The 25,627-nt window shown below is 39.2% G+C and overlaps 1 protein-coding gene across 7 annotated transcripts in view; it reads left to right on the forward strand.

Moving 5' to 3' along the window:
* Nucleotides 1–25,627, forward strand: part of MYO1B (myosin IB) — a 227,811-nt gene that overhangs the window by 120,058 nt on the left and 82,126 nt on the right. For all 7 annotated transcript variants that reach the window (XM_036745516.1, XM_036745519.1, XM_036745521.1 and 4 more), the window contains exons 5-7: nucleotides 11,443–11,547; nucleotides 15,794–15,840; nucleotides 24,103–24,166. In XM_036745516.1, the coding sequence (XP_036601411.1) occupies nucleotides 11,443–11,547; nucleotides 15,794–15,840; nucleotides 24,103–24,166 (216 nt within the window). The remainder of the gene's footprint in view (nucleotides 1–11,442; nucleotides 11,548–15,793; nucleotides 15,841–24,102; nucleotides 24,167–25,627) is intronic.

A 25,627-nucleotide genomic window follows, 5' to 3' on the forward strand; every position in this document is an offset into this window, starting at 1 on the left:
AACTGAGCACAATACTGCAGTTGTGGTCTGACTCAGTGCAGATTGGGGTGGAACTTAATACCTTGTGGGATCTGGACACCATACATCTTTAATGCATTCACAAACCATATTCGCCTTTTTTTTTTTTAAGCAGTTGTATCATGCTTCTCCCAGTGAGTTTAGGTCCAGATGCCCTGAACTTGGAGGGAAAAGATCTATGTTTAGTCCTAGGTCTGCTGCAGGACTTGGGACAAATCACTTGAATTTCTTGATCCCTAATTTTATTTTCTGTAACATAAAAGAATTGGATTATATTATTTCTAAAAGAAATGAAGTTGCTTTTTTTTAAACCTTGTTCTTAAAAAAACCCATGTTGCCTTCTAGCAGTTACAAATTTATTTTTCTGAGGTGTCAAATGTTTTAACAATCTGATCTAGGAGTTTACTGGGAATTGGAATTATACTTCTGAATCTACTATCTCAATAATCTCCCTTTTCTCTTTTTTTGATAGTTAAAATTTTCCCAGCAGAAACCTGGATTTGAATGCCACTTCTGTTAGTAGTAACTGAATATAAATGCATCACCCAGATGCTCTGGGGCAGCCAGGTGGCCTAGTGAGTAGAATGTTGGCCTTGGAGTTAGGAAAGGCCAGAGTTTAAATCCCTTCTCAAACACTTAATAGCTTTATTGCCCTAGGCAAGTCACTTAGCTTCTCTCAGTCTCAGTTTCCTCATCTGTAAAATGGGAATTATTGTAATAACACCTATCTTACAGGATTGCTATGAGGATCAAATGAGGTAATAAATATTTACAAAGTGCTATGCATGTCTTAAAGCGCTATATAAATGCTGGTTATTTTTATTATGTCTAGATGTTTTTTTCAGATTTAAGCATTTAAGTACTTTTGAAATAAGCAAGCCCAAAAAGTAATGTGACAGAGTCAGAAAGCTAAGTATTCAAGTCCTACTTTTCACATACACTAGTCGTGTGACCCTGAGCTTACTTTCGTGGGTAACTAGAGTTATCCCTTCCACATTGTGACTTTCCCCATTGCCATTTTGATACATTATGAGTCAGCATAAGAAATTAAATGGGAATTTGGGGGAAGATTTGTGGAAACTGCAGACATGCAAAGGCCAGCAGATGATGCAGAAAAGGCTCATAAACATAAAATGCATAAAATCTATGTATAATATGGTATAATATCAACCTAGGTTTTACAATAAGGTATTGTAAATGCCCCATTAAAAAAAAGAAAAAATTCAGACTTTTTCTCTGGTACAAAGGGAAGGCCAAAAATTTTATGCGGATTTATTAGATTGTAGGACTGAACCCCAACCCCCACGATGTAGAAGGGAAAACTGTATAAATATGGTGGTAACCTTGAATAGATATGGGGAAGTTGGGAGGATCCACAGATTTGGGGGTGAAGATTTTGAATTTCCTTTTGGATATATAGGATAATTCTACTTTTCCCATCTATTATCTACTAACATTTTATTATATGTTGGTAAAAGGGGAATCATCTTTTCCTGTCTCTATTCAGCCTTTGTATATCTTGTTGCCCAGAACCTACAGCTAAAAAGTAGCCTTATTTTTCCTTTGGACTTTGGCATTTTTTTGCTAGGCCCATTTCATTCTGGACCCTGGCCTTCCTAGTGCTATTATCCAGAGAGCTTCCTCTGTGGCCGTATTATATATTTTTTCTAGCTGCTTTCTTCCTCTTGGGGATGATTCACAGTAGTAGAAAGAGAATTTCAGCTTTTAGCCCCTCCCATCCTTCTTGAACCCCTTTTGTTCACACTCTAATCATGAGCTTTTATGTATCTTTTCTCTGGTTTTTATTTTATTTATTTTTGGGGTGTGTGTGTAATTTTTTTGTAATGTCTGGCTGTGCTCAGGATTCCTTTTCTTCACTTAGATCAGCTCCAAGATGACATGGTTATTTTGATACAATGTTCTGGTCACTTCTGTATCACATACTTGTTCTTCCTTGTTCCTTATGCCTAGTTTTAGTTAGATAAAGTAATTTTAAAATACCTCTTCTCCTCCCTGCCTTCTTCCCACCCCCTCAACCCCAGGTTCTTGGGCTTCTGCCATGAATTGTTTCTAACTTTTTGACTAGGCAAACATAATGATCTCTGATATATCAGGGAAACCGGTTTGTGTAATAACCTCCAGCAAGAAGACCAATTTAACATATACCCTGCATGTCATTGCAACAGTTTCCTCAACTTTAGATGAGTTGTAGTGGAGTCCTTTGTGCCTGCCTCAATAAACTCTAGGTTAAATTGACTTTTTATACTTATCCTGGATCAAAGAAGCTTATCATTTTTATTTTGAATTAAACATACTCACTCTAGTCCAGGGGTGGGGAACCTGTGGCTTCGAGGCTACGTGTTGCCCCTCTAGGTCCTCTGTTCAAAGGGCCTGTTTGTTTGAACAGTCAAAGGGTTGCACTTGAGGACCTAGAGGGCCACATGTGGCCTTGAGGCCATAGGTTCCCTGCCCCTGCCCTGTCTTCCAGCTCTAGCTAATCTTCCTTCCTTCCTTTAGAATGTTAGCAAATTGGGCAACACTTTGAGTGGTTGCCTGGCTCACACAACCCACCTACCTGCCTATCCTTTCTTTCCTGTTTTCGTGGCTGTTCATTTTGAAGACAATAAAGTAGGGATTGCCCAAGAATGTTTTATCACAGCTTTCTTTAATTAGTATTGTTAGATTCTAAATTTGAAGATAATCTAAAATTTGTGTCTTGTTGAAATAGAAATTGAAACACACACACATTTTGGAGGATGAAAACATGAAAAGAGATCAAGCAGTAATGTAGCAGGAAGAGTATTAAGTACTTTTAGAAAGGAAATCCACTCTTTTTCTAAGATGTTAAATTCCAGATAAAATGTACACAGACTTTTTGCTTCGCTTTGGAAATGAAGTCTCACCTTCCTGCCATTCTTCAGTTCTTTTGAGTGAGTTTCAGCACTAAAACTTTCACATCGTGTAATTGCTCCCAAACAGTGCAATATCTTTCAACAAATCCTTTACCCAGAATCATGTACTTTTATAACTGAAAGGGACTTTAGAGATCAACTTAGCATGGGAGAATGGCGTAACACATGCTTGCTGACTGACTGTCTTCCATTTCCTCCTCCATAACCTGGACTCTGCTCCTGGGTCCCTGGGCTCTGATAGATCAGCTTTTGCCTTATCTCACTGGGGCCCAAGCCTCTAAACCACAGCAATATTCTTTCAACTCTACCACATTCCTCCTGAAGGCACATTGAATAAATAATCATTTATTCAGATGAGAAAACAGATGGAAGATTGGCTTTCAGGCCCAGCTCTATGAAGCACGTGTCTGTGTGTGTGTGTGTGTGTGTGTGTGTGTGTGTGTGTGTGTGTGTGTGCGTATATTTGCATGTTGTATCACTCTGGTATCCAAGGGTAAACTCCATGAGGACAGGGACCTTTTTGTTTTGTCTTTGTATCTCCTTCTAGTAAATACAAATCTAGTTTTCTAAGGATGTCTAATGATTTAATAATCTGTTTTAGAATTTTACTGTGGGGCAACAAGGTAGCACAGTGGATAGTGTGCTGAGCTCAGAGTCAGGAAGATTCATCTTCCTGAGTTCAAATCTGGCTTCAGACACTTACTAGCTGTGTGTCCCTGGGCAAGTCACTTAACTCTGTTTGCCTCAGTTTCCTTACCTGTAAAATGAGCTGGAGAAGGAAAAGGCAAACTACTCCAGTGTCTTTGCCAAGAAAACCCCAAACAACTTTGTATCTCCAGTGTCTTAACACAGTGATGTGCACTTAATGAGTGCTTATTGGGGTAGGCAACATCTGTTCTTAAACATCGAACGTTGCCTTCACCCTTGTGCCTGGGTCACTTTCTGTTAATGATCCAGGCATTTGGGGAGGGCCGTGATGTCTTCTAGGCCTCGACAGCTTTGTTTGGTGCTGAGCTGCTGCTGTAATAAAGGCAGTTAGCTCCTCACGCCTCAGAGAAAAGGCCAAGTGTTTCCAGGCACTACACTGAACAAATGTCTGCTCCAGGTACCAATGATTTGTAAAGAGTCATTCAGGCAGAAAGAGAGAGAGAGAGGAAAGGGAGAGAGATGGGGGAGGTGGGGATAGAGGGAAGGAAGAGAGAAAGGGAAAGGAGGGAGAGAAAAGGGGGAGTGGTGAGAGGAAACACAGACCTACAGTGAACAACGCAGAGGGAATAAATGAATACAAGGATGCTGCTCAAGGACAGCAGAGTGAGCCTGCCTAATTTTTGAAATTAAGAAAATATTGCTAATTGTTTGGTTTAGAGTTTTACAGTCACTTCTAGGAACTCCATGTGGAACCTTCCACATGAGTTCTGTTGGCTGCTGGATTCATTGTTTTGGTTCCAAACCCTTGGTGACCTTGTGCTGCTCATTTGAGATGGTCCCCTTGCTCTGTTGGAGTAAAAAGATAGTGCCTTGAGTTTACCAGAGCCTAAACATGGACTGGCATTGCACATAAGCTGAAAATGACCAAGTTGAATGAAGAGTGGCCAAGCAAAAGGCCAGAAGAAAACGGGCTGCTTTGCTTCATTTTCTCAAAAGTCAGATCAGGGGGGCAGACAGTTGGCCAGGAGGAGGAGGACCTTTGTTCGAACCCCACCTTTGACACTTCTTAGCTGTATGATCGTGGTTGGGTCATTTTAACCTCTCTCTCTGAGCCTCATTTTCCCTGGGGATAATAATACAGCTATGACCTTTCACTGTCGTTGTGAGGCTCAGATGAAAGAAAATGATTTTCCAACATGAAAGTGCTGTATAAAGGTCAGTTATTACTTCATTCCAGAATGACCATGAGAAGACCTTCAGCACATATTGGTTTATTTTTTTCACCAGTCTTTATATCCCCAGGACCTCACATCGTATCTGGCTTATAGCAAGTGCTTTTGAAGAATTTATGTTCAAACGAGTGTTAGAAAAAGACAAAACTTCCTATCTGCAACCTTTTTGTAATGCTTCAATCGACTTAGGATCTGCTCAATTAAAGCTTTGTCTGCTTTGATGTCTTAGCAACTGAGATGCTCATCCTTACTCATACATCCCCAGCATATTTTGTTGTTGTGTGTGCATTTGCTCTCTTCCATGTGATTTCTGTCTCTGTCTACCATGACCTTAACCCATTAAGTAAATAAACGTTTTGCTAAAACTTAGGGGGGAAATCCTATTCCAAATATTGATGCAGTTTTTCATCACAGAATGATACATTCATGAGGTGCAAAAAAAATCTCATGTTCCCAAAAGAATGTGAGGTTATATACTGTATTGTTCCTCCCACACCCTTCTGGGAAGCATATGTAGAGGCTAGAGATGAAAACATAGCTTTCCTGATGCAGTGTAAGATTCTCTTTTACATCAGCATGTTCAAAATTATTGTTTTGGTTTGTAAAGTGCCTTGTAGAAGTGTGTTCCTTGTAGAAGGTTGTTCATTGGTGTTAAGGCACTCCCTGAGGGGGAGCTGCTTCTACCAATGCAGATGGGCAGCTGTTCTGCAGTTTAGAGATTTGCCTAGAGTTCTGAGAGTGAGTGAGTCCCAAGGTGGCCAAGGCTGGCCTACTGTGTCACACTGTCTTTCTTGTAGGTAGATGAAGAGAAATATCATGGCATTATGGATGGTGTGTTCATCTTGGAGTATTGCATTGTAGTTTTAGAGCTAGAAGGAACCTTCAAGACCTTAAGAGACTTCTTCATTTTACAGATGAGGGCACTGAGGCAGAGGGAGGTCCAGGGTCACACAGCTTGTGAGTTGCTGAGGGGAGTATTTGAATGGACTCCAGGGTCTCCCCCACGTCCAGCACTCTCTGCAGTAGGCCATGGTTCATATTCTGCCTCTGAAATGTGATCATGGATAGTTAAACCTCTTAGCCTGAGCCAGTTCCCTAAGATTTCTTAGCAAGTCATAGATAGTTGTGATCTGGCTTGATGAAGGGAGGTTCCACACCTACACAATCAGAAATCCTTGACATTGCTGTATTGCTGTATATTTGTACATGGATATACATGACTTTTGCGGGGGGGGGGGGGGATTTGTTGGAGAAGAGAATCCTTTCAAATCCTGTTGAATTGTTAGAAATAGTCCTTTTAAATTCCATTTGGTTAGCATATTTAAAAAAAAAAAAACCAACCTAATATTCCTTCTCAAACGGGTGAAAGGTTTTTAGATTATGATGGTTAGCAAGAATTCTCCTGTCCTTAAATGGAGTATTTCCCCGCTATTACAGAGTATACGTGGGCATGCGGTAGAGTGGAGATTTCTGATCCTGTCAGTGTGGGATATTCCAGGAGAGTTACACATAGGAATCATATATGGTTGTTGTCATATGTCCTTTACGCCCAAAGAGAACCAAAATGACATCATGATGTCGAGGTCACATTGGGGTCAGGAAACCTAGATCTAGAGCTAGAAGGAACCTCAGAGGCCATTATGTCCTGTCCTCTTATTTTATAGGTGAGGAATCTGAGGTTAAGTGACTTACAGAGGTTTTACATGGCTTTTGTTGTTCAGTCATGTCCAATAAGCACTCATTAAGTGCATGTTGTTTCAGTCATGTCTGACTCTTCGTGACCCCATTTGGGGTTTTCTTGGCAAAGACACTGGAGTGGTTTGCCATTTCCTTCTCCAGCTCATTTTACAGATGAGGAAACTGAGGCAAACAGGGTTAAGTGACTTTCCCAGGGTCACACAGCTAATAAGTGTCAAAGGCCTGACTTGAACTCAGGAAGTTGAATCTTCCTGACTGCAGGCCTGGTACTCTATCCACTGCACCATCTAGCTGCCCCATTACACAGCTAGGAAGTATCAAAGACCACCTTTGAACCGACGTCTTCCTAACGTCAAACCCAGCACTTTGTATACTACTCTATGCATCCTTCTATTATTCTAAAATATTTAAGTATTTGTTTTGAATTATCCTTAAAATTCCTAACAATGTGTTGGGCTTTTACAAGTGACAGGACCCTGAAGAGTTGTAAGTATACAAGGTCATGCGTTTGGCTGGTGCCTAACAACAGTTGAAGTTACCTGAGAACTAGGCTTTCACATAAAAGAATTGATAGCCACGTTTGGTTCTTGTTCTCAGTTCATTGGATCATAGATTGAGAACTCTAGAGGGAGCTCATCCAGCCTTCTCACTTTACTGATGAGAAAACGAAGGCCTAGAGAATTAAAGTAGTTTGTTCAAAAGCACAGAGTAGATGACAGAGCAGAAATTGAAACCCTTGGCCTTGACTCCATAGCCAATGCTTTTTCCACTCTCTGGTCATTAATAGAAATGATTTTGTAAAGATTTGATTTGGATAAAGTCTTAAGTATTTGGACACCGATCCAAATTTATCTGAACTTTGGCGCAAATGGACAGAAAGGAAATTGAGCAGAAAACCTCCTGAGATTACTATTATTTCCTGTTTTCAGAAGGACTCAACACTGAGAACAGACTGTAAAAAATTATGTTCACCAAGCATTCTTGGATCTCAAAATGCTGCCTTACTGATTTGTTCATCTTTCTAAAGTAGTGACTGTCTCTTGGACTTGAGTTTTGAAGATCAGGTATCACACTGAAAAAAAATAGTTGTACGAGTTGACATTTTTGGTCAACAATCCCTTATTTGGAGATAATTACCCTTAAGCCCTGTTTCCAAAAATGAATTGCTAAAAACAGCTCCAGAATCTTTGCCTGAAGACATATACCAACCTGAACCCAAGAACTTCTGAACTGAAACTTTAAAATGAGTGCCTTAGAAATACTGTAGTTTTTTTTTTTAATTATCTTGTCATTGGATTATATAAATAGGTTTCAATGGAAAATAGTCATCATGTTTTATTTCTTCCATTTGACCTAACCTTTCTTTTAGTATTTCCTGATTAATGTTTGCCTAAGAGCTCCCACATGATCTTCATTGTAAGATACTGCTTCTTCAAGGGCAGCCACCATTACGTTTTGTAAGATTATGTGTCATTGAACCTTCAGATTAGCCTTACATTAGCTAGAAGACTTTAGCAGTAGATCAGTTGGTGTTTACAGATAGCATGCCAAACCTTGATTTATTCACTTCTTGGCTGGTAGTTGCCCCTGGAAGCTGTTGTTGGGTGTGTCTAGCCAAGACCTTGTCTCCTTTGTCACCACTCTGGTGCAGGTCCTCATCTCCTCACACCTGGGTTTTGCAGTAGCTTGTTGCTGGGTCTGCCTGCCTCAACTCTCTCCACTCCAACCCATCTTCTATTTAGCCACTAAAGTGATTTTCCTAAAATGAAGCCTAGGTGTGACCATGTCATCTCCAGGAACAAATACAAAATCTTCTGTTTGGCATTCAGAGGCTTTCATAACGTAGATCCTTCTTACCTTTCCAGTTTTCTTACACTTGACTCCCGGACATTTACTCTTTGATCCAGCGACGTTGCCCTCCTTGGCTGTTCCACAAACAAGATACCATCTCTCGTCTTTGGGAATTTTCTCTGGCTGTCCCCCATGTCTGGAATGTTCTCGCTCTGTTCCCTTGTTGTTGTCATTGTTCTGTTGTTTCAGTTGTGTCTTGACTTGTTGTGACCCCATTAGGGTTTTCTTAACAAAGATAATAGAGTGGCTGGCCATATCCTTTTCCGCATCATTTTACAGATGAGGAAACTGAGGCAAACAGGGTTAAGTGACTTACCCAGGGTGACATAGCCAGTAAGTGTCTGAGGCTGGATTTAAATTCAGGTCTTCCTGACTCCAGGCCCACCCTGTGCCCCTGGCTTCCTTTAAATCTCAGCTAAAATCCTGTCTTTTACAGGCAGCCTTTCTTCTTAATTCTAGTGCCTTCCCTCTAAGGTGTTTCCTATTTATCCTGTATTATAGCTTATTTGTATATATTTCTTTGCATATTGTCTCCCCCCATTAGATTGTAACCTCCTTGAAGGCAGAGACTGTCTTTTGCCTTTTTCTCTATCCCCAGTGCTTAGCACACTGCCTGGCATGTAGTAGTCACTTAATTGTTTATTGATAGATATACCTTCATATGTAAATCCACATGTATTTATATTTATGTATATGCATTTACATTTACATATGTTTGTATACAAATATACTTACATTTCTATAGGTGCATGCATATACATATACACATATACACACACTTGAGAATTATTAGAAACTTAGCAAGAATAGTATGTAGGATAAGTAGAATAAATAGTATCAAAAGGAATTTGGAGAATCATACAGATACAACAAGAAGAATGCACCCAAACCAAACTGCTTCCTTCACAATTTTTTGGGGGGTCCATCCCGTAATGTTAATGGGGGAGTATAAGATCTTCCCCGCCCATTAACAGGCCTCATGTGGAGCCCATTAAGGGAAGCTTGCTTGTAGGAAGGCTTATACACTTTTTGTTAATATGCTAATTAGGCAGTGAGTCGGGTTGTGATGCCTCCTGGCTCTGAGCCTATTAGCTGAAAGAATATATGTTCTGAGAGGTGAGCTTTTGCTTTGGGGGCTCGCTTACAAGAAGGATCTTGTGATTCCCTGGTCGAGAGTCTGAGTGGTTGCATGTTCAGAGCTCCCTGACTCCTTGGAGTTAAAAGCTCTCTTGATTCAGTGGTGGATATAAATTTTTGATTCAGGCAGTAGAGTCCTGTCTGTTGGTCTTCATTTCTCTCCTCTGTATTTCCTGTGTTGGTATTTTATGTGATTAAAAAAGAAAGATTGTTGACCCTTGAAAACAGTTATCTTTCCTTAGTAAAGCAGATCTAAGAAACCGCACTAGCAGCCATCCCGGGTATGCCATTGTGGTTACTGTTACACATCCCTGGATATATCTTTGCTAATTATCCACTATAGTCCGTTCTAGCTTGTTTTTAGATGCATGCACTGGGGTAAAGGTCTCTGGGACCGTTGTGTATGAGAGATTCTGTGTATCCTCAGTAACTAAAGCCATGTGGGCATGAGGCTTTGATAAATATGCCAAGTTATTAAGTATCTGCTGAGGGAGAAAAGGTTTTTTGCTTTTTTATTTGTTTGTTTTTAAATGACATTTAAATGACAATGCCCACGGGGAGCTAACATTCTTCTTCTTAGGAAAGGGAATGGTTATGAAATTTACACAACTAAGTATAATATACAGCAGAGCGTAATGGGGACAAAAGCGGGATCCAGACAAAACTCCTAAGGAAAATCTGAAGAGGTCAAGCAATTTAATTCTCGTTTAGGATTGAGAGCTTGTTTTAGAGCTTAAGCAGCCTACATGTAATATAGTTCATGTATTCTTTCCCCACAGTTCATATAATAAGATTAGAAAACCTTGAGTTGATCTTATAATAACATTTGTGGAACATTTTACAGTTTATAGAATTTATATTTGCTCTTCTGTCCAGTTCATTAGAATATGCCTGTTGGATCTAGAATGTTAATAGAAAGTTTAATTGATGCTGACTTGGAGCTGTAATCATTACATTTTAGCATTGAAAGTATGTTGTATTTGCTGAATTATGGCCTGATTTGTTACCTGTTTCATTGCCCAGCTTAGGTATAAATCATAGGAAATGAGTGGTTAGGTCACTTTTTAATTTGAAGAGTGAATATTTGCTTCTGGCAGAACTGTACAACCATGAATAGTCAGCAATATTTCACTAATTCAAGTTGATTTGAGGAGTTCTAGTACATATGGCTTGAGACTGATGTTGAAGAAATGGTCTATGTAGCAGCAAGAACAAGGTTTACCAAACTGTGGCAGATTATCTAATAGGCATGAGTGTGTAATGAAGGCTACTTTAATGAGGGTTTTAAGGATAATTTTAATTAGACTAGTGATTACACTTAAACATGGAGTCTTTAAGTTCTTTTTTCTTAAATATCCCTCCAGCACATCTTCCCCTTTTTCTTTGCAGAAGTAGAGATCCATGGGTGCAGAACATTGCGTGTAACATCATATTTTTTAACGTGTGGATTGGTTTTGCTACTTTTCTCCCCTTTTATTCCTTGCTTAAAAAATATATCTTTGTCATAAGAGATGACTGTCTGAGAGGGGGAGTAGAGGAACAAATGTAGGTGATGTAAAAACAAAAGATATCAATAAAAATCTTATGGTAAAAAAAGTATTTCTTAGATATTTATGTTACAATTTGCTTAGCATAAAGATCTTAGAAGAAATATTTTCTTAGCAACCATTTTTTTTTTTCATAATGTAGAGTTGAACTTAGTCTAGCTGAGGTCTGAATTAAGAAAGATTTAGTCTAGCTGAAAATTAAAATTTTTTTAAACTTTTCAGAAAAGACACTGAGAATATGCTACATTCAAAAATGAATAGGCTTATGCCCTCCTGTTCTGTACCCCCCCCCCCCAAAAAAAAAAAACCTAACAACAAACTTTTAATGTTAGCACCACCCATTAAGGATTTTTGAGATTTCTGTTTAACTCATTATGGTGGCTTGTTTCTCATCTACAGAAGCCAGCAAACTTGTGATGTCCTATGTTGCTGCGGTTTGTGGAAAAGGAGCCGAAGTTAACCAGGTCAAAGAACAACTTTTACAGTCGAATCCAGTACTAGAAGGTATGATTTTCCTATATCTGCATATGTTAGGTCTGTTTCCTTCAGGTATCAGTGTAGTCCTTATGGTTGAGTTCGTTTTAAGAACACTTCAAACACCTGGCATTTGGGATAAAGGAATGAAGTAAGAGAATTTGGACCAAATCTTACAGAGTAAATAAGCCCCAGCCTGCATACTTTTGAGCTGTGCACTTTCCGAGTGCAGAAACCAGTTTTTTTTAAGTGAGAGAAACTTGCCCACTATTAAGTAATTATTTGTCTTTCGTTTTCAAGGTTAACCATGTAACTTAAATTTTTTTCCACCAAAAGAAAAGAAAAACCCAAACTCCAAAATCTCGCTGACATTTGTGGCTTAGATTTGCTAGCTAAGAAGAATCCAGAAGGGAAGAACAACATTGCTACAATTCAGTTTCATACCCATTAAGAACCAGACCCGTGGTATATGAAGACAAAATTGAAGCAACCCCTTCCCTCAAGGAACTTAAATCTGACAGAGCAAAAGGCAGCAAAATTAAAGTGGGAGCTTGTTAACTAGCTAGCCAAGTTGTTAATGAGACCCAGATTTTAAATATGAAAATTCTGAAGGTTTAATTTGTTCTCCTTGGCCACAAATGGTCATCCCTAAGCTTGAACATGCCTCTTGTAATTGCATGTGCTTGGACAAAGTCAGAAGTGAGTGCCCTTAGTCTCATACGAAACCAAGCAAGAGTTAGGTCAGCAGAAATCAGTTACCACTAGTGGAAAAACATGTCACACCATATGACTTGAGTCACTGCTGTCATCTTCTGGTCTATATAGTCTTTGAGGGCAATCAGTAGATTTAGGAAGTGAGCAGTCTTAATGCCATTACTAACTCGCTGTGTAGATGGGATGGCTTCTCTGTGCTTGGGTTTCCCAAATTGTAAAAAGATGATATACCTTCTACCCCCACCCCATCAATAAGCATAAAAATATGTTGAGGCCTGCATACGAATATTGCTGAAGAGTCCAAGGTGTTATTACTGGCAGCTTCTATTACTTTCCATATCTGAAACCCATGTAGAGAACTCTTGGTGTGGAAACTCCCTTTACTCATGCAGATTACTAACTTGTAGACTCGGAAAAAGAGCTGGATGAGACCTCAGGGACTATATTGTACAATCCTTTCAAGTTACAGATGCAGAGGCTAAGAGAGGTAAATGCATAATATGCCCAAGGTCACACAGGTAGTGAGCGTCAGATATGACATTTGAAACCAGGTTTTAGGAGTGAACCAGACTCCCTCTTTATCTGCAAGATAGCCTTAAAAAATTGCCTGTGGACAAAATGACTAATATGGAAATGTTTTACATGATTGCACATGTATAACCTATATCAAGTTGCTTAACCATCTAAGGGAAGAGAGGGAGAGGGGGATAGAATTTAGAACTTAAAAAAACAAACAAAAAGAATGTTAAGTATTGTTTTACATGTAATTGGGGAAAAATAAAATATTATTTAAAAAATAAATATATGCTGACTATAAAAAAAAAGTTGCTTGTGGGCACTAAGAGGTTAAGTTTTTTGTCCATTATCACACAGTGTGTGTGTCACATGGGCCACTTGAACCCAGGTCTTCCTGACTTCAAGGCTGTGCTGCTGTGGATGGAATGCCAGTTCTTTTATGATCTATCATTCCATTCTTTGGATTTTTCAATTATTGACTTTTCTGTTCCTGCTGAATCATAGGCTCTTGCCTTAATATTTTGTTCAAGGTATGTGCTGTGTATCTCCATGCGCTTATTTTAAGAATGCCGTGCCCCAGAGTAGGAGCATTGTATGGTTCTCTGATCTTCCTTTGTGTTTAGAATCCATTCCTTTATTCAATGGTATTTGAAACTAGACTCGAACCCAGGAAATGGGAGAAATGTACACTGGTGGGCATGTGTTCTCTTTTAAGGGAATGCTCTTTGCTTTCTAACTAGAGCAGCTACTGTAAATGAAACATGGAAAACAATGAACTTAGAGAAACAATTGAGGAATGTGTCTCAAGCATTTTAGAATAGAGTGCTTGTGTTGGAGTCGGTGCTTCACAATGAAAAGCTTCAGTGTTTAGGTCTATGCTTAATAATATGTAGCTCAGATTTGCTAGATGAAAAGATGATTTATGGCTCACAAATGGCACCGAGTAAAGTTTTTTTTTTTAAATGGTTCTTTCACTTGGCCCTGACCTTCCCTTTTTATGGTATCAGCTCCTTAAGTTAGATCTAAAATTATGCGGATCTCTTGACTAGGGAGCTATGTATATTCCCACCCACTGAAGTTTGAGACTTATGAGAAATACCAAAAATGCTAGGTTTTTCTTATCAAGCAAGTCAGAGCTCACCATTATCAACACTGCATTTATGAAAATCATTAGCCTGCTGGGTGGCTGACTCGACTCCTACCCTTCTCATCAAGCCTGGTTTTTAAATAGGATTTCTCCTCTTCCTTCCGTATCAAGCAGTATATTACAGTTGATTTTTAGTTCAAATGAAACTGTTTGCTGAGAGTTGTTATTCTAATCCGTGAACTGAATTTTGTCCTCTAAAAACTTTGTCTGGGCCTGCCTTGTTCGTTTTGCTTAGTTCAAATAAAACAGAAACATTTTTATGCGAAACAAAGAAGCCAGCCAAAGTAAAATAGAATGAGCCTTGCCCTCATGGGTTTAGATACTTCCTACTCAAGGGTCACTCTCCTCTCCAGACATACCTTTTGGGCCTTTGGTTGGTTATTTGCCTGCAAAATGGTAGCTAAGTCTTTGTAGCTCTCAGCTAGGCCCAAAGTCCTCAACTCTGGGCATGAATTCTTTTGCTGTTTTTCTAAGTGAAGCAAGAGAAGTAGCATTTATCAAATATAAAGAAATGGTCTTGGTGTTCAGAAGATCTGTATTCAAGTGCTGCTGGCTATATGACCCTGGGAAAGTTACTTAACTACTTCAGCACCCCACCCTATCCCCAACTCTCTTAAGACTATGAGTTGCAGATCAGATGCTGACCTGAAATGGTTAGAGTTTCTTCAGTGGGAGTCCCCTATGTCCATCAAGTCTCAGGTGCAGACATACAAACAAAACAACCACTAATAAAAACCAATCAAATGTGAAACTGTTAAATTGGTTTGATGCTTAGATTACTTGTCCTTTACAGGTAAGAGTTGTTTCATTGTTTTTACTTGTATCCCGAACACCTAGTATAGTGCATGGTAGACACTTGATTATTTATTAAGTATTATTAAGATTAGACCATAAGCTTTAATAACTTAAAGCCGTGCTAAGACTTATGTGACACCCTGTATTAAGGATTTGTTTATTGATAGTACTTAGGAGATGTTTGCGTTTCTCCAGCCTTTTCCTCGCCGTTTTTCTTTCCTAGAATATAGCACACCTTATGACTTAGTGTGAAGGTCTCATGATCTCCTCACCATGTCATCACCCATGTGATGTTCCCAGGGCAGTACTAGAGGGGAAATCTGGAGATTTCTATTTAAGAGGCTGCTTTATCCTCTTCTTCGTGGAGCTGCTGGAATGAGCTTGAGCTAGGATGAATCAGTTGCCTCCCACAGGAGTTTTGTATATACTCCAGGAATTTTTGCATATTTCACAGGAATAGAAAATAAGATCCTCTGCAGCATGGTGGTTATATTCATTGTAGATTGGTTGTCAGTCAACTAGCATTTATTAACCAGCTACTCTGTTCTCAGGCATTGTGCTAAGTGCTAGTGGTGAGTTCTGGGCCCCACTCTGTCGTTGGGGGACTTATGTAGTTAGTTTTGGTTAAATAGATTGCTTTTCTTTTCCATTAAAAATACATAAAGTGTTGAGGTCTTTTCTGTGATCTTATAGCCCCCACCCAGTGTGAGAACCCCAAGCTCCTTATATTTACTAATGATGATACAAAGACATAGTCACTGAGCTTTGACATTACTAAATTGACTAATATTAGAGAAACCTCAGAGTCATTGAAATAAGTGACATCTTATGAAACACAATGAAGTCCCACTATGCCCCCTAACCTGGAAATTTGAACTAATAATGAGACTTGCAAATTTTAAACACTTCATTTAAAACCTTCCAACCTGGATGTTTCCAGGGAAATTTCATGGGGAAAATTAAATCAATTCTACATGCTCAGACTCCTGAACATGACTGAGTTTTTAAATAGGATGTTTATATTTTGATCTTCCTGCTTCAGTTTTTATCAGAGATTGTCAGCATCTTTAATCATGTCAAATTCTATCTTTTTGTTTCCTACAGCATTTGGAAATGCCAAAACTGTAAGGAATGACAACTCCTCTAGATTTGTAAGTATTTGTATAGACAGAAGAGTTAACACCAGTGTTTGGTTCATTCATGTTGAAAATGAATGAGTTGTTTAATATTGTCTTGATGTGTGTATATGTGTGTGTATGTCTATCTTTAACATATAAAAAGAGAACTCTTGAAACACCGGTGATTAGGATGGGAAATGCTTTGATCCCTCTGATATCTTACCCTTTAATTTTTTTTAGAAAGGTAGCAAACCACTCTGGTATCACAGTCTCCTTGTTCATGATGACTGTTATAAACTTCAAGGACAGTTTTAATATGATGGCATGTAATAACACCTTCACCTTCACCTGACTGAAACTCAGCCAAGAGTCAAGAAGTGAGCCAAAAAACCCCCCACAAAAAATCCCCCCAAAACCTCCTAACTAAAATAAAATAACTTACATTGATGCAGCAGTTTAAAATTTACAATGCAATTTTCTGTAAGATAGGTAATACAAGTATAATTATTCCCACCTTACAGATGAGAAAACTGAGGGGTAAATTGACTTGCCCTAAGGGTTATAGAACAAAGAAAAATGCCTGGCTACGTTTTACAAAGTCCAGACATTGATGGTAATGTTTCAGGAATTAATTTGTACAAGGACCCAACAGGCCCTCATCCATCATCATTCCCTTTCTTATACACAGTTCTGGTGGGGCAGTGGATAGAGCACCAGCCATGGAGTCAGGAGGACCCGAGTTCAAATGTGACTTCAGACGCTTAATAGCTGTTTGATCCTGGGCGAGTTATTTTTGTTTGCTTCAAGTTTCTCATCTTTAAAATGAGCTGGAGAAGGAAATGGCAAATATTCTAATATCTTTGCCAAGGAGACCCCAAATGGGGTCACAAAGAGTTGTACATGACCGAAACGACTCAGCAACGACTACACAGTTCTAATAAACTTTGCTTTCTAAGCTAACTGCAGATTAAGTGAAGAGTGAAGCAGTGTCACAGTGGCAATTGCAAGAGAGAATAGGGGGCTGGACCACAGGAACTCTTGAGTTGCCAGTCATAGAATCAATAGATTTTTAGAGCTAGAAGAGACCACAGAAACTCAGAATAGTCATCTGGGACCATTTGGTATGGAATCATATAGCTCTGCATATCTCAGTAGACCCTGAAGGAATCATATTTGAGCGCAGGGCAACAAGTGATACTTTGTAGCGAGCCAGACTCATCCAGAAAAGGTTAGATTATGTTCATTATCCGCTGTGAAAAAAAAAAAACAAAAACTTAGGTGCAGTGTCACACATTCCATCCAGCATAGTTACAGGTTCTGTGGTTATATGGGAAATCAGGTCTCTAAAGCACTTGATCTTGAAGGGTTCCAGTAAGGCAAGGTTTTTACCAAAGTAACATTTTTCCTCCATCTGCCTTGAAGCCCGTAACCTGCTGATATTAGTATTGATAACAGACAACTAACAGATATGAGAAGAGAAGGGAAAAGGCATATTTAATATTCCCAAGCTCTTCTTAATAAGTTATTTTCGTGCTAGATGGATTCTCACTTGGTGAAGATTTAAAGGAATCCAGGCTTACGGCTTTGGAGACCAGGGGTCTTGCATTTTCTTATTGGCTTTTCCAGGGACCCTCCTCCCCCTGTTTTTCCTCCTCCTCCTCAGCTTCTTCCTTCACTCTTCCACCTTCCCCTTCTCTTCCTCCATCTACCTCTTCTTCTTCATCATCTTCTTTCCTCTCACCTCCTTTTCTGCTGCTTCTTCCACCTCCTCCTCTTTCTCTACTTCCTCTTCCTTTTTTCTCCCTCCTCCTCTGCCACCTGCTCCTCCTCCTCTTCTTCTTCCACCTCCCTCTTCTTTCTCTACTCCTCCTCCCTCATTATCTTATGGATGAGAAACTGAGAGCTAGAAAGATGAAATGTTGGCGCCAAGTTCAGATAGCATAAAGATGAAGGAGACTCTAAAACCTTGGTCGTATTGTCGCCAAAATAGTTGTTCTTATACCCAGATCTTGTCATGTCACACCTCTACTCAAAAAGGTGCATTGGTTCCCTTTTCCTCCTGAGTAGAATTCAGAATCCTTAACCTGGCATAGAATGCCTTCCAAAATGTGGTGCCACCCTACCTTTGAATCCTCCTCATGTAATCTTTCCAGTCTTTTTTACATTTTGCTCCCTTCCATGTCCTCTAGGATCTAGCTCCAGTGGCCTTCATGTTGTTCCTCACATACAGCTCTCCATCTTCCTTCTCTGCCTTTTCACTGGCTGTCTTCATGCCTGCTGAGTTACCCAACTCCTTCTCCTCTCCAAAGGAAGGCAAATTTTGATGCCCAGAAGCTCCTTCCTCCTCCCTCCCTTCCTCTCTCTCTCCCTCCCTTACTTCCTCCCTCTCTCCCCTTCTTTTCTCACATACTAAACCTTTGGCCCATATCATTCTGAGACTCATAGATTGGACCACAATAGGTCCCTGCCCAAGCTCCACCTAATGGCTATATTTTGGGCCCTCTTGGCTCAGAATGAATGTCATTGGTAACTGTTAATCTTTGAACAGCAACCTTGAGGATCTTCTCCTCTCAGTTTGATTTTTTTTTCCTTTTTCTAATTAAAAGAGCCATCCCTCAACTTGCTTCTTAAAGAGGCCTGTTCACTGAATAGGTGTCACCTCACTCTAAGTGAGAACCTGAAAATCCCTTAGCCTGAAAGGGCCAGGATCTCCCATTGCATCCCTGGGTCATCTCCAGCTGTCCTGATGAATATGAGGCCACTGGACCCAGATGGCTCTGGAGGAGAAAGTGAGGCTGGTGACCTTGCACAGCCCTCCCTCACTCAAATCAAAGTCAACTGCAAGTCATGTCATCATCTCCCTGATGTCATGGTCCTCTTCAAAAACAAAGGACAAACACAACAACAACAACAAAACACAACCTCATGCCTGTAGTGCTCTTCCTTCTCACCTCTACCTCCTGGCTTCCCTGGCTTCCATTAGTGCTCAGCTTAAATTCTACCTTCTTCAGGAGGCCTCTCGGGCTCCCTCACAGCTAGTGCATCCTGTGTCTGCTTTGTGTGTACATAGTCATCTGGGCCTCTCTGCCTAGGCCCAGAAGGAAGAGAACCTCTCCTGAGGCTACGAAGGTTATAAGGAGCAGAGCCAAGACTCAAAAACTATGTGCCTGGTTGTATGTGAACAGCTCTAATGCGACTTTAATGGAGCCCCAGTAGAGTGTTAGCTCCCTGAGGTGAGGGACCACGTGGTTTACTTTTATATTTATCCGTATGGCTTTGATCAGTGCCTGGCACATTGCAAGTACTTAATAAATGTTTGTTGACTGACTGACTGGCTGGCTAATACTTCTCTCTGTGCATTTTAACTGTCAGCCAAATGGACCCACTCTTCCTCTTCTCTCCCCCCTGAACACACCCCTGTACTTTTCCTGCTCTCAGCTTTTGTTTACTCTGTCCCCTGTGCCTGGAATGCCTTGCCTTTCCATCTTTTCCTGGTAAATTGAGCTTTAAAGAGGGGGATAGCAAAGAACGTGCTGTTTCTTCTATAAATCTTCCTTCTGATCTTTCCTACTGAGAGCAGTCTTTTCCTCCTTAGACTTTATATAGGATTTTATTTTGTATTCTCTGGTGCACCTCTTATATACTGTCATATATTTTCATTATCTGTGTATGCGCCTTATTCTCCTATTGTATTTTAAGCTCTATGAGGGTATGTCTTCACCAAATATTGTATTTACCCCTAATTCTAGCAAAATTCTCCACACACCGGGTACTTAACATGGTTGTGTTTATTTGAAATGAGGTGGTCATAGTTTGCAGCAAACAGCTAGAGGTACCATTTTCCAGACTTACAGGAGAACTCATTAGGAAGTAGGGAGGGCATCGACTTGCTTGAGAATCTATAGTTCCATGAAGAACTTACTCCTCTGTGCCATGTAAAATAGAGGAGGGTGAATGGAAGGTAGATATAATTTGGGTAAAGGTATCTGTGTCTGGGGTGGGGAAGGGGGTGGGCAAAGAGAAGACCTTTATAGAAGAGCATACTTAGGGGAAATACATGGTTGTACTTACTGTATGCTTGGAAAGTTCTTTCACAAGAAGTGAGGATTCCTCACTTGAAAGGAAATGAACTAATTATGCCTTAATTTGTTCAGTAGCTATTCTTACTCCATTGGCCAACCCTTATGGTCACAGAAAGAAGAGCCCAGGCAAGAGATTTCATCATCAGTTTTATTTTTTTTCCTCCAGTATTTTTTAGATTTGACTTACTTTGGTTGAAGTTGCCTAAAACTTTAGCATATTTAATACAGAAGCAGGATATTAATCTCTCTCGTAGCTCTCTTCTGCTTGTGTGACCTTGGGGGAAATAATTTAATCTCTGTAGATCTTCGTTTTCTCATCTGTTAAATAAGGAAAATTGACTAGAATCTCTAAGCTCCGTGCCAGCTTTGAATCCTTTGAGATACCTTAACTGATGATCTAGGACAGAAGTGTCAAACTAGCTGCAATACTTTAAGCCAGATTAAAATGTCATTGGGAAATTGGGAAAAAGCATGATCTCTGACATAGATGGTGTTAATTTGTGGATTTCTAAATCAATAAGCATCAGAAAAGATCCCTTTCTATTTGAATTAGACATCACTGAGAAGGGCTTACCCACCATTCATTTAAAAGCCATCCTAGTAAAATATTCAACCTCTGGCAGTAGAATAAAGACAGCTTGTGACACCAGTTCAGTAGGATATTTTTAATTTCATTAGCTGTCAGAAGGCTGTGTTACACCAACATTGTTATACATGAAATTTTTCTAATACCTAAATGTGTGTGTATATGTGTTATTGTCATTTAGTTGTCTTCAACTCTTCATGACCCCATTTGAAGTTTTCTTGGCAAAGATACTGGAGAGGTTTGCATTTCCTTCTCTAGCTCATGTTACAGATGAGGAAACTGAGGCAAACAGGGTTAAATGATTTGCCCAGGGTCACACAGCTAGTAAGTGTCTGAGGCCAGATTTGAATTTAGGAGGATGAGTCTTCCTTACTCCAGGCCCAGCACTCTACCTACTGTATCACCTTCCTGCATACATACATACATACATACATACACACATATTCATATATACCTACACATATACATATTCATATATACTTGCACATATTTTTGTATGTAAGTATATATTTGAATGGTGTCCTATTAATTTACTAAAGAGGATTACTCAGCTTGATTAAGCATAAAGTACCTTGCAGATTTCAGGTTCCCAGGATCTAATGATCTAAACTAATGTTTAGAGCTGGAAGGTACATTAAAGTGCATCATTTAACTCTGTCATCTTACAGAGGAGGAATGCTTGGCCCAGGAAGGTAGAGTGCCTTCCTCATCTAAGGTCATACTGGTAATAAGGAGCAGTGCTGAGACTTGAACTCGGGTTGTCTGAGTCCAAATCCACCGATCTTTCCACCCTCTACACTGCCAAGTAATTGTTAAGAATCTCCTCTGGGCAAAGTGCTGGATGAAGTGCAAAGAAGAAAAAGGAGAAATGAGTGACCCCTGCTTTCCAGGGAGTTTGTAATGTAGTAAGGAAACATACACAAATCATCATAATCCAAGTTAGAATTGTGGTGGGACCTGTTTTCTCCCATCTCTATTAGTTTATGTTGTGCTTGACTTTCTTCCATATAACTAGAGATGACGTTTCATGTTTCCTTCACAAGGTGTTTCCAAAATTGTAGAAATTGTCAAGCAGAATGGGGTAAAAGCTTTTGGTTTGTGCAAGTTGTAGCCTGAGAGCAGCCAGTCCGTGACCTGGATTCAGATGAATGGACCAGGTGAGCAAAGGTGTAGACCACATCAGGAACTAGACTTGCCTGCTTACTGGGTGAGATGACCCCAGTTCCAGGAGTCATAGGGGTTTTTCTTGCCAAAAGGCCGTTACTGGCTTTTACCTGCTCCCTTTACTTGTATTTCAGTGAATTGATGATCATGCTGTCTCGAGTATTTCCTTCATCATTGCGGGTCATAGCCTGCCCATACCTCATCCTATGTCATTCTTGTCCATTTTCCTTTCTAGATCGTCTTTAGGCTTTCATGGACCCAGGTTAAGAACCTTTGCTCTAGGGGGTTGTGTGTGTGTTTCCCCTCATTTTGTGTGATGGTATAACACCCAGGCTGTATGTCTCTTAATCCCTGACTCTTGCCAAAATGACTGTCTCATGTCCTTTCTAATAATGCCTTTCCTGGATGATAATAAGATATCCTTATCTTACCAGAATCCTCTATCTGCATGCTAGAAGAATAAGATATTCTTATGTACAGATTGTTATTGGAAAACATGCTGAAGCCTACTTCGATCCACCATGGATCTCCCTTTGTGCTTTGCTTACCTGCAATTCTTAAGGGCAAAATGTGTTTACGGCAATGGGTCCAGGGTTTACAGCAATGTAATATCATCATCATCCTTCTCATACATCCTGCAGCACCTCAACATCTGTTCAGATCAACCACAGAAGAGGGAGTAGAATAAAAACAGCTTTTTTTTTTCTACTTAGAGATCAGGTAGAAATGCAATTTTTGCCCTTATGATTCTGTATCTCCTTTCCTCCTTTCTCTTCCATTTCTGAACCCCCCTGTCTCTCCCCCACCTTTTCCTCCAACTGATACCTCTTTCACTTAGGCGTAAATGACTACTTTTCATTTTAATAGGTCATTACTTCTTAATCCCATATGTTACATAGCATTATGGGACCCTAAAGTTTATAGGAACCTCCAGGACAGACTGGTCTAAATAGAGCTCCACCCATGTTTGTGACAATAATTTTTGAAATCCAGTTACTTTTACTGGGTGTTTAATGAGTGTAAGTTCATATCAACTTATTAATTGAACAGGTACAATGTGAATATATGGGGCAGCTAGGTGGTGCAGTGGATAGAGCACTGGTATGGATTCAAATCCAGCCTCAATCACTAGCTGTGTCACCCTGGGCAAGTCACTTAACCCCTATATGCCTCAGTTCCTCATCTGTAAAATGGGGACACACTGGAGAAGGAAATGGCAAACTGCTTCATAATCTTTTCTGAGAAAACCCCATATACAAGTCTGCAGGGTCACGTGTCAAATGTGACTGAAGGACTGAACAACAACTATGTGGAAGGCAGTGTGCTACTAATGCAAAAATCACAGCCTGTACTCAAGTAGTTACAATGTCAGCTGTGGTTTGGAAGAGGCATCTTTGAAGACCGTGAGCAAATTTTCTCTCTACCTGTTCACATTGCCCCCAGTTATTTTGAGAATTAAAAATTAACAACGCAAGCTTCTTGAAGGCAGGAATGTGTTTTTTGGGGGAATGGGAAGTAGGAGGGGGGAGTTTTATTCCTAGCGTTTAACAGGTCTTATCACATAGTAAGTACTCAATAACTGTTGTTAAATTGAAATTTGGATAGAAGTAGTTAAAAAATATTTGACTCTAACTAAAGTGGGAAGCAAAATGTAACCAGACTATTATCTCGACATATCCTACTTCAAAGGAGAAACTGCCAAAAGGATTACTTGTTACTTTTAACTTTATAGGTCTGCCCTTAAAAAAAAAAGTGTGAGATTGGATATGTGTGTGTGTGTGTGTGTCTGTCTGTCTGTCTGTCTGTCTGTGTCTGTCTTACCTACAAAGTGTGCTATGCTATGACATTGCACCATGGATCATTTTATAATCACCATCAAAACAGAGGAAAAATTCTCCATCAGCCAGTGATTGACAGTTGTTCATACCCTGTACCCACTGGTTTTGCTACAGGATAGATAGGTGAGTAAGTAAAAGCCGTGAGATTGTTTCAAGGGTTTGCAAAAGCTTCCTTCCTGTGTTTATCATTTTTTTTTCCTTCAGCATATAAATAAAAATTATTATTTATTTTCAACAGTTATTATTATTAAACCAAATACCTATCACCTAATTTACTTAGGAGTTTGAAACAATACTTTGACCTAGAGGTCAAATGAGAGAACAATTTTTCTGTTAATGAAATGATTTATTTAGTTTTGAGCCAGTGCTGTACTTTACCAGAAGTATCTTATGGGAGATATAAAAATAGCATATATACCTTGTATTGAGACTAGGCTATTATTACTTGACCCTTCACTCTTTCCTTATTACATTTAAATTAACACATAAAATGTGGTCAAGGGCTTTAGGAAAGGTTATTGTCTTAGAAGAAATACAACTTGGAGATAAAAATTTAATTTTATATATAGATAGATTTATCTATCTAGATTTCAAAGCTAAATATACATAAAATGTCTTTTTACAGGGCAAGTATATGGATATTGAATTTGACTTCAAAGGAGATCCACTGGGAGGAGTGATAAGTAACTGTGAGTATTCTTGGTTTCATTTAGAAAATTTCTAAGTAGTTTTATAAAAAATACAATAGTAATAAACGGTAAAAAATAGTAAAAGTTTAGCTTGGAGCTTTGATTTCAAAATACAAATGTTGTATGCCATAAGGTATATATTATAAGAACAGTGGCATTTTCCCTTTTGCGCACAGAATTTGGAGATTTGAATTTCAGATTATTTTGTCTTTTGTTCCCATACATTGTAAAATACGGAATATAGACATTTGAATTCTTCATATAAATGTATAATAAACTAATAAATATAAATAATATGAATATAACAATATATGGAGAAGGAAATATAGGCATATAATATAATAATATAAATATAATAAATAAATAATTATAAATAATAAGCTGTTAAACTAGTAAGGTAAGATGAATTCTAAAATCACTCATTTTCTTTGACTATTTTCTATAAATCCCTTTTAAAAATGTGTCAGGCACCTGCTTTGTGCAAGGCATACTCTAGAAGTAAAACGGCAATGCACATTGGAAATGGTATCCTTTCTTATCCTTGCCTTCCTCCTCCCCTCTTTAAGGAAATCTAATGTATGAAAGTATGAGTTTAAAAGAAAATATAAAATTTGTTTTATAAAAAGGTTTATATTTAGAGGATTTTAAATGGCAGGTGTATTTAGAATATTATCAAATTTACACCAATTTTAATTACCAGACTATTTAGCAAAATATCTGTTGTATAAAATGGAAAATAGATCTGAACTTGAAGATTTACTTTGGGAGACCTTTTGACACCATTATGTCTAGGTGAATTAAATTTCATGATGTGTTGGAGGGAATCTCAAATTCACTCTCTTTGTTTCTGCTTCTCTGCTCATCTGACAGTTGTCTCTCCATGTAACTCTTCTTCCACCTGCGTAGACTTATACTGTATCATTACTTTAGAATCAGCCATTTGTTAAAGAGATGACTGGGGAGATACATTACTATTATAAATGGTTAGCATCTTGATGGACTTACCATGAATCATTGTGTACACCAAATCTGGGAAAACAACAAGAATGTTCATGCAGACAGTTCATGATGTAGCAAAAAGGATATAATTGTTACACTTGACAAACTATCTAGGCTGGCTCTATTCCAAATCCATGACATCTTAGGATTAATTTTTGTTGTTGTTCAGTGGTTTCCGTTATGTCTGACTCTCGGAGATCCCATTTGGGGTTTTCTTGGCACAGATCCTGGAGCAGTTTGCTATTTCCTTCTTCAGCTCATTTACAGATGAGGAAACTGAGGCAAACGGGGTGAAGTGACTTGCCCAGGGTCACACAGCTAGGAAGTGTCTGAGGCCAGATTTGAACTTGGGAACATGAGTCTTCCTGACTCAAGGCCCAACACTCTATCCACCGTATCACCTAGCTGCCTCTTATGGTGATTCATAGTTCGGTATAAAAACTTGTGTGTGTATGTGTGTGT

This window comes from Trichosurus vulpecula, chromosome 2 (assembly GCF_011100635.1).
Source record: "Trichosurus vulpecula isolate mTriVul1 chromosome 2, mTriVul1.pri, whole genome shotgun sequence".
Lineage (NCBI taxonomy): Eukaryota > Metazoa > Chordata > Mammalia > Diprotodontia > Phalangeridae > Trichosurus > Trichosurus vulpecula.